A 16,398-nucleotide genomic window follows, 5' to 3' on the forward strand; every position below is an offset into this window, starting at 1 on the left:
TAAACCCAAACTTTTTGACATGAGATAGGCATCCAATTTTATCTCTTTCCACATGGATTACCATTTTATTCTCAGTTCCATTTATTGAACAGCCTCTCTTTTCCCATTCATCTGCAGTGCCTTTCTTGTCATATATTGAAGGTTCCAAACATACACGGTTTGACATCCAAGGGCTAATTCTTTTCCTTCAGACAACTTGTCTCCCCCTGTGCTTCTCTGTTCCAATTATACAGACTTAATTACTCTACACTTTAAGAGCTGTTACTTGTCAAATACCCACTCTGTATTTTTCTCCTTTATAAGTAACCTGGGTTTACTGGAATCTTTATCATTTCTTTTTTTTTTTTTTTTTTTTATTTATTTATTTATTTTGAGACAGTGTTTCACTCTTGTTACCCAGGCTGGAGTGCAATGGTGTGATCTCGGCTCACCACAACCTCCGCCTCCTGGGTTCAAGCAGTTCTCCTGCCTCAGCCTCCTGAGTAGCTTGGATTACAGGCACGCGCCACCATGTCCAGCTAATTTTTTGTATTTTTAGTAGAGACGGGGTTTCACCATGTTGACCAGGATGGTCTCGATCTCTTGACCTCATGATACACCTGCCTCGGCCTCCCAAAGTGCTGGGATTACAGGCTTGAGCTACCACGCCTGGCCTCTTTATCATTTCTTTAAAATTTTAGTTTTTTGTTTTGTTTTGTTTTGTTTTGTTTTTTGCTTTTTACTAGTTATTTCCTACTCTAAGGCTGTAAACCTCAATTTTAATGTTACAGCCTTTCTGAAGGTTCTTTTTTTTTTTTTTTTTCTTTTTCAAGATGGAGTCTCACTATATTGCCCAGCCTGGACTCAAACTCCTGAACTCAAGCAATCCTCCACCTCAGCTTTCTGGGTACCTGGAATTACATGCACAAACCACCATGCCTGGCCTGAGAAGTTTTATCTAAAACTCTAGATTTGATTTCCTCTTCTTCTTCCTGATCCTACTATCAATTTTGTTTTGTAATCATTTCTAACTTATTTTACCTTTTTAGTTTAATATATAGTCAGTCATTCATTGCATAATTAAAGACTTGAACATAAAACCCAAAACTGTAATAACCCTGGAAGACAACGTAATTAATACCATTCATGACATGGGCACACGCCAAGATTTCATGATGATGATACCAAAAGCAATTGCAACAAAAGCAAAATTGACTAACTGGATCTAATTAAACTAAAAACCTCTGCACAGCAAAAGAAACAACAACAGAATAAACAGACAACCTACAGAATGGGAGAAAATTTTTGCAAACTATGCATCTGACAAAAGTCTAATACCCAGCATCTATAAGGAACTTAAACAAATTTACAAGATAAAAATCATTAAAAAGTGGGCAAAGAACATGAACAGACACTTCTCATAAGAAGGCATACAGGCAGCCAATAATCATAAGAAAAAAAGCTTTACATCACTGATCGTTATTTTAAAATATTATAGGGTCACCATTATATATGCAGGCAGTTGTTAACAAAAATATTATATGGCACATGACTACACAGACACACACACACACACACACACACACACACACACACACACACAGAGTCACATAAATACATATAGAAAGAGAAAGAGAAAAATGTTTACTATATATTTGACTTTAAGCTCCATGGCAGGTGGGAGCCTTGTTCCTTTATGTCCCAAACATCAGGGACCTCAGTTACATCCCCAGGATTTGCATACAGTAAGAACTTACTAAGTAATTAATTGATGAGTGAATTAATGAATGAAAATATCTCAAAAATTAAGGGTCCTTAGAAATTTTTTTAAAATTTGGGACATATAAAGGATCTCAGAAGCTGCCTACTCCAAAACCTTTGCTTTTATAATGGAGATGCACACGTTCAGAAGAATCTTTTTTTTTTTAAGTAAAAAAAAAAGCCTGTTTTTAACAGACTTCAAACATGAACATTTCAGTTAGGTACACTTTGCACAGCATCATCTGCTTACAAATAAAATATTTTGAATATATGGTGAAAATTCTGAAAGTAAAATTCTGAAGTAATAAGTCACAACTGAAAATGAAATTAAAACCCTCAAGTCTATTTTCCATTTATTCAAGACAAATAATATTAATGTAAAACTAAAGTAGTACAATGGATTGAATACTTATGTCTCAGCAAAATTCATATACTGAAATCTTAACTTCAGAGTGATAATATTAGGAGTCGGGGCCTTTGTAGGGGGTGCTTGTGTCATGAAGATGGAACCCTCATGAATAGAATTAGTGCCCTTATACAGTATGCCCCAGAGAGTTTCCTCAACTATTCTGCCATGTGAGGTTAATGGGAAGACAGCTGTTTATAAGGAGCAGGCCCTTATCAGACATTGCATCTGTTAGCACCTTGATCTTGGAATCCCCAACCCCCCAAATTATAAGAAATAAATTTCTGTTCTTTATTAGCCACCAAGTCTGTATTTTTTAACAACATGAATGAACTAAAATAACAAGTCTTGTAAGCAAGAAGAACAATAGTTTAATTTTACAATTTAAGTAAAAAGAAAAGTTATTACTTTTGCCTTCCATTGTTAAATTTCACATTTTGAGATTTAAGACCTAAGGAGCATTAAGGACATAAATCAGCAAAACTATACCTTTTTGTTACATGCAGAAAAGACTATCAAAGTTTTGCTGAATCAGATTATAACGTTTTTTTTGTGACCAACCTAGATGGTTTCCTTCAACAAATGACAGAGTGATCAGTCCAAACTGATGTAATCCATCAGAAACACTTTTTACTTTCAGCCAAGCAGCAACTCAACTGATTCTGACAAAGAAGCTGAGAAGGCTGATGAATTCTGGGGTTTTAATGAAAGATTAGCAAATCATTCCCCATGTTCATTTGTTAAAAACTGACGGACTCATAATGTTCCCCTCTCAGAATAATTGTAGTATCAAGGCATTAAAAACAAACAACAACAACAATAAAAATGCAAGCCACCTAAGCGGGTCTAGAATCAGTCACTTCCAAAGTATTTTTAAAGATTATTTGTATTAGTCAAAAACTAAAATGAAAGATTTATTTTTTCTAAAAAGAAAGCTATTCAGAATTTCTCCAATTGAACAAGAGTATTTTGGCAATCTAAAGCAAACTCAACATGTTTAAAGTACTCTTTGAACAAAAACTAAATTTTGGAAATGCTCTTCTGTTTTCCTAAACATCATATAATCTGATAGTGTTAATGAAATCCTGCTTATTATTTTGTTTAATAAATAATCTCGAAAGTATCTATAACATTAAAAGCAGATCACATTCATTAAATAAATGAAAATCTCACCTTGATAATTTAGATTCATTTTTCTGAAAAGTACAAACATTTCATCAAACTTCAATTGAAGTTTACCTGTTGTCAGATTTATGCAGAAAACTTTTGCCAGAGAATATGTTAGTTCAATGAGAATAAAACTAATTTTGAGTACTCTTACACTTTAGAAGTATTCAAGTTTCTAGGAATATTTTAGAAATATATTTATATATCTTGAAGTCAACAAAAAAGAAAGCATAGAGAAAACTGGAATAGCTTCACAGAAAACAAATCTCTATGCCTTTACTTGATAAATAACCATTCATACACATTATTATGTTTATATTCATATTTAGTCTTTGAAACTGGTCCCTCAAGAGGAAAATACTGAATTAAAGTAATTTTGTAGTAGACTTGAAATTATCTTTTCATTTAGCATACAGCCAGCAATCTGGTGAATCTGAATACCACCATGTGTTTTGTTTTAAAAATTGGTTGTTTTATTTCAACTGTTTTGGAAGTCTTTAGTGGTATCATACGGGCACAGTTCGTTTGCTATAATTGCCACCTGTCTCACTTCAGAATTTTTTCTGTTTTATGTTATGTGCTTGGTCTTTAAAAGCTTTCGGCTTGTTGGAGCCTAGATTTAAAATTCTGCCAGTTTGAATGTTCACTAAACTGTGCTTTTCATACAGTCATAGAACACTGGACTTTATTAGGTTGAATGGTATCTTAGAGGTTAGCAACCTCTTCTCATTTCTTCAAAGAAAGTACCAAAGACCAAGAAAGGTAAAGTAACTTCTCCATGGTTAAATGTGTATTAATAGTGCTCCTAATACATTCTTCTAACTCACTAAGGGAAAACTCTTCTGATTCTGAAGTTTCTTATTTTGTCAAGTCACCACTCTTCTCATCTCTATAAAAACGATATTTGCTTCATGAGCACTTACCCCTCAATGCAGGCAGCAGAGATCGCTCCTTCTTCTCATCACATTTGTTACATTCACTGAAGTACAGCAGTAAGAAGACATCAACAAGAACCCACATCAGTGAAGTGGCTAGAACCACCTTGCAGTAAACAAATCTCCTCATGTCTTTCCTTGATTTCTAGTTAACACACAGATTGAAGACAAATGCTTCTGTGATAAATCCAAGCCACACAGGTGAACTCCAAGAATAAAGCAGGATGCATTCCACTGCATTAAAAAAGAGAAGAAAATTTCATTAATTGTACACATTTGCATAAAAACATATAATATGAAATGTATGACTTAATGGATGTTTTCAAATACATCAGCACTCAAGCCTTCAAATCCAAAATTAAAAGCCTAAATAAATGAAAGTTGATAGCAAGCTAGGTGACTAATATTTCAATACCTAATACTATATCTGCCACTTTTCTACTAGGCCCTTGACAACCTATTTGATTTTTTCAAGTTGTATTGTAATTACCTTAAAGTCTCATCATGATATTCTTTATAGCATCAGGCTGTCAAATAGTGCAATTCTGACTTTATTCTAATTCAGTACTTCTGACTAGTCAATAATACTGAAATTGAAATCATCTGGGATACAATATTTTATAGTGACTAAGATCTGGTCTTTGTAGACAGACGCGTCTGGGTCTACACATTTCCTAGGAATGGAAGACTTTCTAAGCCATAGTTTCCTCACATGTGTAATGAGGACAGAAGTGCCAAACCTAAACCTCATTTGTTATGAGGATTACATAAGATGATACTTATAAAGCATCTTGCAGAACAGATAATTATTAAAATATAAAACAGAGCTGGGCATTGTGGCTCATGCCTGTAATCCCAGTACTTTGGGAGGCCAAGGCAGGTGGATCACACGAGGTCAGTAATTCGAGATTGGCCTGGCCAAGATGGTGAAACCACTCCCTACTAAAATTATAAAAATTAGACAGGCATGGTGGCACATGCTGCAATCCCAGCTACACGTGAGGCTGACGTAGGAGAATCACTGGAAACTGGGAGGTGAAGGTTGCAGTCAGCCAAGATCACACCATCGCACTCCAGCCTGGGTGACAAGAGTGAAACTCTGTCTCAAAAAAATAAATAAAAATAAAAGAAAGAAATATATATAAAAGAAAAAATTGTCCTTCAATTCTTAAGTAGAGCAATTACAAGACACAAATCAAGTAATACTTAGCCTCCAAAATCCCACCTGATCTACATAGAAAATATTCACAATAGCTGTGTATTTAAAATAGACAGCAAGCATCCAAATAATTTATCAGAGGAGTAAATCATATTAATATAAATGATTTACAATTATTGGAGCAAGAATTCTAAAGGGTATAGATATGTACATAATTATTAAGAGATATTATTCAAAGTACAGAATTAATACATTATACATATTTGTTTTATTTACACTACATTGAGCATTTTATTTATACTACTACATTTGTTTATCTGGTTAATCAATTTATATCTATAAAGTAATTAAATCAGATGAAACATAATCTGATACCATTTATTACATTTCAAATAATACCAAGTAAAATATAAACTTACTGATGACAATTAGATAAGTGAAGTTTTGACAGAGCTATCTGGGGTGAAAAGAATTAAGTACAAAGACACTTGAAATACTTCATAAACGTTTGTCTCAAAAGAATAACATCAAAGTATAATTTGCTGAGCACAAGCTCTTTAAATTAACAGCAGCTGACAGCACAAAAAAGCAAAAGAAATTCTGTTGCCTGTTATAACCAACCTAAACTAGCAAAAAATTCAAAATTCACATGAAATGTCAGTTAAAAAATAATTGTTGTAACAGATTTGATTTTAGTAACGAAAAATTACATTTACATTTACTCAGAATATATATATTAAAAATGGAGAGATATATGTAAATCTAAACATTGATTCCATGACATTTGGAGTTTTTTTTTTCTTAGAAAAAAGTGACATGTTATTATATACTTTGTTTCATTTCCACTTTAATTTTCTATAAAAATGATAGCTAAATATTGGAAATCAGGCTGTAAATCTAATAATAAGGGATTAATTCTCCCATATTTATTTCCTGTTACTGTGTCCATGCTTTTCTAAATTTGAGATATGAAACAATTTAAGCTATCAAATTTTCTGTTTTAGAGCCAAAGATGGGGTATTTTCAGTTTATTGTAGAAAATAATCCCATGGAGAAGTACATATAACACCGATGGTCACTACCTGGCTATCCCCAAGTTTAGAAGGAGTATCTTATACATAAGTGATCCTGGAAGATGTAGACAGCACCATCCCTGGCTCTGTCATCAAACAAAGGGATGACTTTAGGTAGGTATCTTGCTACTCAGTGTTTCATTTGCTTATATTTTTTTGCCCCATCCATCTCACAAAATATTGTGAGGATTAAGCAGGACAAAGAATTTTAAAAATTATTTAAGAAAAATGAAGAATATTATAATAGAAAATCTGAAATCACTTAGTATTAATTAAACATTAAAATGTCTAAGATAAGTCATTTTCTAATAAGAGCCTAACAGTTGAGGTTATTGAGAATTTAATTTAAACCTTAGTTATAATAAAAAGTCAAAATTACATATTATTGCCACTTCAAGCAGTATTCAAATTATCCTAATTTCATAGCCTGCTAGCACTATATATTAAGACATTAGCATGGAAAAAGTCTAACTATAATATTTCATATGAGAAACTAAGTTGCTGTTTCAACTTCTTATCTAATTATGAAACAGAATCTCCTTATATTTTTTAAGTTTTTAAATTTTATCTATATCTTGAAAACACCTATATCTTGAAAACAGGCTTAACTTTATCCTTCACAGAAATCTAATCCCCTGGTACTTATAAAATAATAATCTCATATATTGTATTTCAACATTTCTCTTAAGAGAAGAAAACTGGGCAGAAAAATGGTACTTTAAACACAGAATAGAAATCAACATAAGCACAACTGGTGGCCCAGGTTTATTTAAGAGAATCAGGATCTGTATTATGTTTCTATTCCAGAAAACCCCTAATTATTTGCAAATACTGTTCTGTTTCTCAGTCAGAAAATCCAAGTTCTGCAATATCCCCTGGCTTGCCAAGCCAATGTGGGGCATGACCAACTTGCATAAACTACAGCCTTTTCTATCTAATACTATTACCCTTTTCCTAATTGTTTTGAAAACATTAAGTAAAGATATCAGCAAGACTGTCTATATTATAGGATTTTTACTTGAAAATATGTACCATATTTCCTATCTTTATTAGAAATTGCTTTAAATATAAGAAATAAAATCTAGATAAAGTTTAAGGTTTTCGTAACTATGTTGGTAAATTAAGAAGAAAAAATGTTTGGTTTTTGCTTTGATTTTTTATTTGTTGTTGTTTTTTAATTAAAAGGTTATTACTTAGGGAATTTACTTGCTATTTGACATATTTTTAGTCTGAACTCATAAACATTCTTTTGTAGAAAATTGTGTAATTTGAGCACGTTTTTTCAGTCTATTTATGAGGCTATACTTGAGGTTGCCAATGGATCCTGAAAATGAGGGTTTAAGGCTGCTGGTAATGCTTCCAGAAGTTTCAGGCTCTCAGCATACTTTAAATGTTTTAAATAGTTATGCAGGAGCTTCCGTGAGCTAATGACCAAATAATTTTGTAGTTTGGTTTATGGGCTGATAAATGTAGTAAGTATTGAAAAAAATACCACAAATTAGCTTCAGATCTAACTAATAAGAAAACAGATCTTTGCATGAATAAAGATAAAAAATTGGCCAGGTAAGGTGGCTCACTCCTATAATCCCAGTACTTTGGAAAGCTGAGAGCAGTGGATCACCTGAGGTCAGGAGTTCAGGACCAGCTTGGCCAATATAGTGAAACACCACCTCTACTAAAAATACAAAAATTAGCTGGGTGTGGTGTCAGATGTAATCCCAACTACTCAAGAGGCTGAGTCAGGAGAATCACTTGAATCTGGAGGGTGAGGGCTGCAGTGAGCTGAGATCATGCCCTTGCACTACAGCCTGGGTGAAAGAGTGAGACTCTGTCTCAAAGAAAAAAAAGATAAAAATTAACTTAAACTCAGGAAATCCACTCACAGCCTAATCCAGTGTCTGCTGTAATAAACACGTAACACTAAAAGATAAACTAAGAGACAAAAAAGCCAACAAATATAATGCTAAATAAATTCCTTTTACTAAAAGGTGGTAGAAGAGAAGCAATAAACAAAACTAAAACAAACAAACAAACAAAAAATGCCCTTACTTGCATATAAACTAAGGGAAAAGAGAATATTGATAACACAAAATTCAACTCTTAGGAGAACCTAACATAGGCTATAAAAGAAAACATTTCAGAGTTACACTGTCATGATTTGAGTCCAGGTTCCAACACTCATTAATTATGTACCTTGATTCAAGTTCCTTAAATGTTTAATGCCTTGGTTTTCCTATTCACAAAATGTGAATGGTGGTAGCTACCTTGTAAGGCTAGGACGAGTACAGGGATGTAACATGCAACCTCTTATAACAGTGCCTGGCACATAAGAACTCAATATACATTCATTAGTAGTAGTAGTAGTAGTAGTAGTAGTAGTAACACATATTGTTATCATCAGAAACATCATTCATAGAGCCAAAAAAATAATGAGGATTCTCCTTGCCCACCCTTGCAGAAGCACTGCATGTTCAGTGTGTAGGTGCTCAGGGGATTGGAGAACAAGAGCGCCACAGGACAGAACTATTTTAGATGTCGTTTCTAATGTGGTATGAGTTACACAAGGTTTTACAACAGTGAAAACTCACTGAACTGTGTAATTAAGATCAGTGTATTTCACTCTCTGTAAATTGTACCTCCGTTTTAAAAAAAAAATAGGATAAAATGACTATGTAGGTATCACATAATTCCCTAATGTCATCAACTTTTGATTAATTAAATAAATCAGAGTCACAAGTTCACCAGATAAAAGAGATTCTACTTAATGCCTTTCTGATCTCATATCCTACTGTTCACACCAGTCACTTAGGTATCCTGGCTGTTCCTTAAATATGCTAATTAGTAGCTTGCCTCAGGGCATGTGCACCTGTGCTTTCTCTGCGCAGTAATATGTTCATGGCTCACTGCACTTGCTTCCTTCAGATCTTCCTTCCTGCTCAAATGCCACATCACAAAGAGCCTTCTTTTCAGCCCATACAAACAGCACACACACCTTAGTCATTCTCTATCTTCTTGCCCCACTTAATTTTCCTTCTTAGCAATTATCATCCCCAGTTTATGGAAAAATTAATTATTTGGTTTCTCATTTGATCCCTTTCTTAAATCGTAAGCTATATGAGAACAGGATTACACTTCTCTTACATATGCCCTCTCTCTCACTCCAATATATTTAAATTTTAAAACTCCAAAATTTGTTGTTACAGGCTGAATTGCCATTGCCCTTCACATTATAAAAATTCATGGATTCAAGTGCTAACTGCCAGTATCTTAGAATGGGACTATATTTGGAAAAAGGGTATTTGAAAAGGTAATTAGACAAAATGAGGTGGCATGGGTGGACCCTAATCTAATATGACTGGTATCTTTCAAGAACGAGATTAGGACACAGGAAAACCATGTGAAGACACAGAGAAGGCCACCATTTACCAACCACAGAAAGAGGCCTCGATAAAATCAACACTGCTGACATCTTGATTTTGGACTTCTAGCCTCCAGAACTGTGAGAGACAATAAATTTCTGTTGTTTAAGGCACCCAGTCTGTAGTATTCCTTATTGCAGCCCCTGCAAATTAATACACTGGCTAGTCAAATCCACTTTCCTATACTCCACTTCTACATGCAAACAGGTGAACATGGCCACATGGAACTCCCAAATTATTCCACCTCTTCTCATTTTAAATCTATAAGCCCACGCTGCAGTGGAGCCCAAATCAATCACCATCTTTCAGATGGTGATTGATATTATTTTGCAGCTTATTTGACTTTTTCATATGGTCATCTCCACATGTCTTTAACTTATGGCTGATCACTATGCATCTACATTTAACAGAGAAGATATAAACAATCAGAAGAGAATTTTGCATACTGCCATGTTAAATGTATCAGCTTGCTTCTTTATATTATCACCATACCAAACAAGTCCAACTGTTACCATAGATAAACTGTCCCTTTAAAGAATGCAATACCCTCCACCCTCAATATTTAAGGATTTTACTCATGCACTTTTCTCTTCTATATTAGTTTATCTTCTCTAACAAGTCATTTTCACCTATATGCAAAGATGTTATATTAATAATAATCTTTGAATAAACTAATTCCGCCACACATCCCTCTTTAGATACCCCTACATCCATCTGTTCACCCTTAATGTAAAACTTTTTAAAATAATTATGTATGTCTACACATTCCTTATCCTCCCATTCTCTCTTAAATTGAACAGACGGTCCTGCCACTATGTGGAAACCTTATGTGATAAGGTCGTAGTCAAATCCAATGACCAATGTTTAATCATTATCTTACATAAATCCTTAGCAACATTTGGTATGGGTTGGCCAAAAACTGTGTACTCCTTTCTAGCAACTCATTTCTTTCACATTCCATATTTGATTATGCAGCAAATTCTGTTGGCTCTACTTTCAGATTTGAGTCACTTTTCACCAATTCCACCACTACAAGTATAGCCAAACAGCCACCAGGATTTTGAAATACTGCCTTAGATTAAAAAAAAAAAAGTTTTATTGAGACATAATTCATATATCTGATAATTCACTCATTTAAAATATATAATGCAATATAGTCACACAGTTGTGTATCTATCACCACATACAATCTTAGAGTATTTCCTTTCCTCAAAAAGTAAACCATTCCCCAATGCTAGAAACCTCAATCCTACCATCATTCATAGCCATAGGTAACACCTAATCTGATTAATTATGAATTTTCCTATCTTGAACATTTCATATAAAATGAATCATACAGTATGTTGCCTTCATGACTGTCTTCTCTCAGTACAATCATTTCAAAGTTCATGCACAATTGTATCATATACAAGTACTTCATTTCTTTTTATTGCCAAATAATATTTTATTGTATAGCTATATACATTTTATTTATCTATTCATTAGTTAATACACGTGTTGTTTCTACCTTTTGACTATTATGAAAAATTTAAACTGTGAACATTTATTTACAAATTTTCTGTAGACATGTTTTCATTGCTTTTGGGTATATACCTAGGAGTAAAATTGCTTGATCATATGCTATGCCTTAGCATCTTAAAGGTACCCCCATTATAATCTATTCTTCACACAAAAGGCAGGTTGATCCTGTTAATATTTAAATGTAATTAGATCTTCTCATTATTGTTCTGCTCATTATTGATCAACAGCTTCTATCACATTTAAAATAAATTTGAAATCCTATCCCTGGACTGCAACACAAGTATGGTTCAAAGTTAAGAAGAGATGGTGGGAATAAGAATATTTATGGCTCTCTTTAATAAAGGTGCCTACCTCACCATCCTATCTTGTTTCAGGTTACAGGGCTGCTGTTTCAGGCCAATCAGTCACCTCCAGCCATACCACTGTGGCCCGTGAAACTAAACTGGATCTTATTTGCTGGTTTCCAGACCATCTACAGTCTGGCAACACTGTACCATTTGTTGCAAACGTCACCTAATAATAAAATGATAGTCAAGGTATTAGATTTTCCAAACCTACTATTAGGCATTATTAATTTATTTATTTAGAGACAGAGTCTCACTCTGTTGCCCAGGCTGGAATGCAGTGGTATGATCTCAGCTCACTGCAATCTCTGCCTCCCTGTTGAAACAATTCTTCTGCCTCAGCCTCCGGAGTAGCTGGGACTACAGATGCACGCCACCATGCCCAGCTAATTTTTACATCTTTAATAAAGACAGGGTTTCACCATATTCGCCAGGCTGGTCTTGAACTCCTGACCTCGTGATCTGCCCGCCTTGGCCTCCCAAAGTGCTGGGATTACAAGCATGAGCCACCATGCCTGGCCACATTTTATTATTTATTAGATTTTCCACACTCACTACCATTCAGTGTTTGGGATAACCTCTTCAAAAACTTACTGGAAAAAAACTATGTAATCAATCCTCTCATCTTCCCCCGGTCTACCTACTCTAAAGCAGCTGAGTCACTGAATATGGCCTTCTCAAGAACAAGTTTATATTCCCTTAATCTCCACTGAGTAATAATCAGGATTAAAAAGGTAGAAAATCATATAAGACTATTTTAGTATATGGAATTCCACCTTGACTGGGTCAGCCTGGTTGGTATGCCTTTAGGTGGCAGCCCAGAAAAAAGCAAATCTAGGTCCTCAAACTAAATTCTCAATCAGCCATCTGAATTCTCTTGTTGGACTGAAATAGTCCCAGATCATAAGAATACTAAGCACTTGACTGAGTATACAATTGTCGCTTGGTATCCATGAGGTTTGGATGCAGGAACCCCATGGATGCCAAAATCCACAGATGCTTAAATCAAGTCCATTATATAAAATGGCATCGTATTTGTATATAACGTATGCACATATTCCTGTAGTCCTTAAGTCACTTCTAGATTACTCATAACACTAATACAATGTAAGTGTTATGCAAATAGTTGCTATGCTATATTGTTTTTATTTGTAATTGCATTGTTGTATTTCTATTTTTATTGTGTTCTTTTGCAAATATTTGCAATCAAAGGTTACTTGAATCTGTGGATGCAGAAACTGCAGATCCAGAGGGCAACTCTACTTACTGCCAACTGAATCCCTCTACAACGGCCTATGTGGGCAAACATGAGAGGTATCATAGGTCTCTGTATATTCTGTAAAAATGTATTTGTTCCACTTGCCTTTTTCCATAAGAAAACTCTGGGTTAGATTAATAGAGGATTGGGGAGAAGAATGGCGAAGTTATACTGAAATAGGGCACACAAAATTTCCTGGTTACTGATAAAGCAATAACTCTGACATCTGGAGAGGAAATGGCTTGTACATCAAGAGTTGTGAAGAAGAAGATGTGTTAATTAAGGCTCTCTTTGTCACCCAGATCCAAAATCAGAGCCTGGCAAAATAATCATATGGCCTGCCTGAGTGAAATAGCATCTGTTGCTGACCATCCAACCTGCTGTTCCATTTGTCATCTCATCCAAGTGCTTTTAAACAGAAAAACTCATGTAGGCATGGCCAGTTCTAAACTTCCCTGCTGTGCCTGATGCCATAAATGACTGCTCCCAAAAAGATACCCCACCTCCCACCTAAAGAATCACAAGAACTTGCATAACATCGTTTCTATCTGGCTGTAGAAATTCACTGGCTTCTTCTGATGTCTAAGCACTTTGGCTTATGCCATGTATACAATCCAGGCTACAACTCTTCAATGACATGGAATATGCTTAATCAGACCAATGTAATGATGATCCAAATAAAGCTTAATAAAAAATCCTGAACTGGACAGACTTGTGTTCCTTTGCGCTATATGTTTGTATATGGTCAGAATGAGCCATGGACCATCTCTCCATGAAAATTCAGATTCTATTAAGTAAATCATCTATTGCAGTGATAGCCAAAGATAAGCCAATCTATGTAAACTCCCTTCTATCAGTTGTGCGGGATAATACATTGTTCATAGACTACTACAATTTGGCTTTATAGAATAAAACCTGCTGATATCCTTTTAGACTTCTTTAAAGTGACTGAGTCCAAGACCATGGGAAATATGAGTGAAGTCAAAACTACAGGTTGATCTAATCCCGTTGCTAGAACTTCTGTTAATAATAGCCTCATATAAATACTGTATGAGATAAACTAAATGGATTTGACCCCAGCCTCTGTCAGATTATTTAAGGTGTTCAATGGAGTCACATACTCACATGAAAATTCACCAAAAGTCAACATGATCGAAGATCAAAGAATGGTTATCACTGAGAGACACTCCTCCCCTCTCATAAACTCCTAAATTTCTTGTTGGGGATGCCAAGAATGCAAGGCCTCAAACACTCCAGGCCACTTTTCATAACTGTGTTTGTAGTAAGGAATATTGAAAAATGACCAGCTTAGCCAATATGATGAAACTTTGTCTATGCTAAAAATGCAAATATTAGCCAGGCGTGGTGGCAGGTGCCTGTAATCCCAGCTACAGGGGAGGCTGAGGCAGAGAATTGCTTGTACCTAGGAGGTGGAGGTTGCAATGAGCCAATAAAGTGCTGCCATTGCACTCAAGGCTGGGTGACAAGAGTGAGACTGTGTCTCACAAAAAAAAGAAAGAAAAAGAAAAGAAAGGAAAGAAAGAAAGAAGAAAGAAAGAAAAGAAAGAAAGAAAGAAAGAAAGAAAGAAAGAAAGAAAGAAAGAAAGAAAAAGAAAGAAAGAAAGGAGAAAAGAAGATGTGTCAAAAACATAGGCTCCTGTATGACTTTTGGGCAAACAAACAAATGAAGGTAAAAATCAAGAAATTCCTTGAAACTAAGGAAAACAAAGATGCAACATTCCAGAATCTCTGGGACACAGCTAAAGCATTATTAAGAAGAAAGTTTATAGCACACATGAAAAAGTTTAAATGATCTCAAATTAACAACATAATATCACTCTTAAAGGAATGAGTAAAACAAGGGCAAACTTACTTCAAAGCAAGCAGAAGAAAAGAAATAACCAGAAACAGAGCTAAAATGAACTAAATTAAGATGTGAAAAACCATAGAAAAGATCAATGAATCCAAAAATTAGTTATATGAAAGAATAAATAAGATTAACAGACCACTAGTTAGAACAATAATGAGAGAAAAGTAAAACAAACACAATCACAAGTGACAAAGGTGACATTATCACTGATTCCACAGAAATACAAAAAACCCTCAGACACTATTATAAACAACTCTATTAACACAAACTAGAAAACAAAAGAAATGGATAAATTCCCAGGTGAGTTCCAAAATTGAATAAATAATAAAAAAAAACCTACCAACCAAATAAAGCCCTGGATAAGAGAGAGTAACAGATAAATTCTATCAGATATATAAAGAACTTGTACCAATCTTACTGAATCTCTTCCCCAAAATTGAGGGGGAAGAAATCCTCAACTTATTCTATGGGGCCAGTATCATTATCACACCACAACCTAAAAACAAACACAATGAAAAGAGAAAATATCAGGCCAATATCCCTGATAACCATAGATGTAAAAATCCCCATAGATGTAAAAACAACATACTAGCAAACTGAATCCAGCAGCACATCGAAAAGCTAATCTACCATGATCAAGTAGGCTTTATTCCTAGGATGCAAGGTTGGTTCAACATACACAAATCAATAAATATGCTTCAACACATAAACAGAACTAAAAATAAAAACCACATGATTATCTTGACAGACACAGAATAGGCTTTCAATAAAATTCAACATGTCTTCATGTTTAAAACCTTCTACAAACTAGGCATAAAATGAATATACCTTAAATCAAGAGCCACCTATGCACAGCCAACATTATACTGTATAGGCAAAAGCTGGAAACATTTTCCTTAAGATCCAGAACAACACAAGGACGTACACTCTCAGGACTCCTATTCAGCATAATACTGGGAGTCCTACTGAGAGTAATCAAGCAAAAGAGAGAAATAAAAGCTATCCAAATATAAAAAGAAGACATAAAAGTATCTCTGTTTGTGGACAATAGGATTTTTATACTAGAAAACCCTACAGTCTCTGCCAAAAGACTACTAGAGCTGATGAACTTCAGAAGTTTCAGTATGCAAAAATCAATGTACAAAAATTAATAGCATGTTTATGCGCCAATAATGTCCGAGCTGAGATCTAAATCAAAGAGGCAATGCCATTCACAATAAACACACACACACACACACACACACACACACACACACACACGTACTTTAGTAATATAGCTACCCAGGGTGGTGAAATGTCATTGAGAATTAAAAAACATTGCTGAAAGAAGTAAGAGATGACACAAATGGTGAAACATTCTATGCTCATTAATAGGAAGAATCAATATTGATAAAATGGCTATACTGCCCAAAGCAATTTATAGATTCAATACGATTCCTATCAAATTACCAAGGACACTCATCATAGAATTAGGAAAAACTATTCTAAAATACATATGGAACCAAA

General features: G+C 34.5%; 1 protein-coding gene across 8 annotated transcripts in view; it reads right to left on the reverse strand.

Annotated features, from left to right (window-relative positions):
* Nucleotides 1-16,398, reverse strand: part of GALNT13 (polypeptide N-acetylgalactosaminyltransferase 13) — a 606,606-nt gene that overhangs the window by 529,043 nt on the left and 61,165 nt on the right. For all 8 annotated transcript variants that reach the window (XM_074399672.1, XM_074399674.1, XM_039469839.2 and 5 more), the window contains one exon: nt 4,237-4,482. In XM_074399672.1, coding sequence (XP_074255773.1) covers nt 4,237-4,378 — 142 coding nt within the window. In that variant the 5' untranslated portion in view covers nt 4,379-4,482. The remainder of the gene's footprint in view (nt 1-4,236; nt 4,483-16,398) is intronic.

The sequence above is a fragment of the Saimiri boliviensis genome, chromosome 5 (genome assembly GCF_048565385.1).
Source record: "Saimiri boliviensis isolate mSaiBol1 chromosome 5, mSaiBol1.pri, whole genome shotgun sequence".
Lineage (NCBI taxonomy): Eukaryota > Metazoa > Chordata > Mammalia > Primates > Cebidae > Saimiri > Saimiri boliviensis.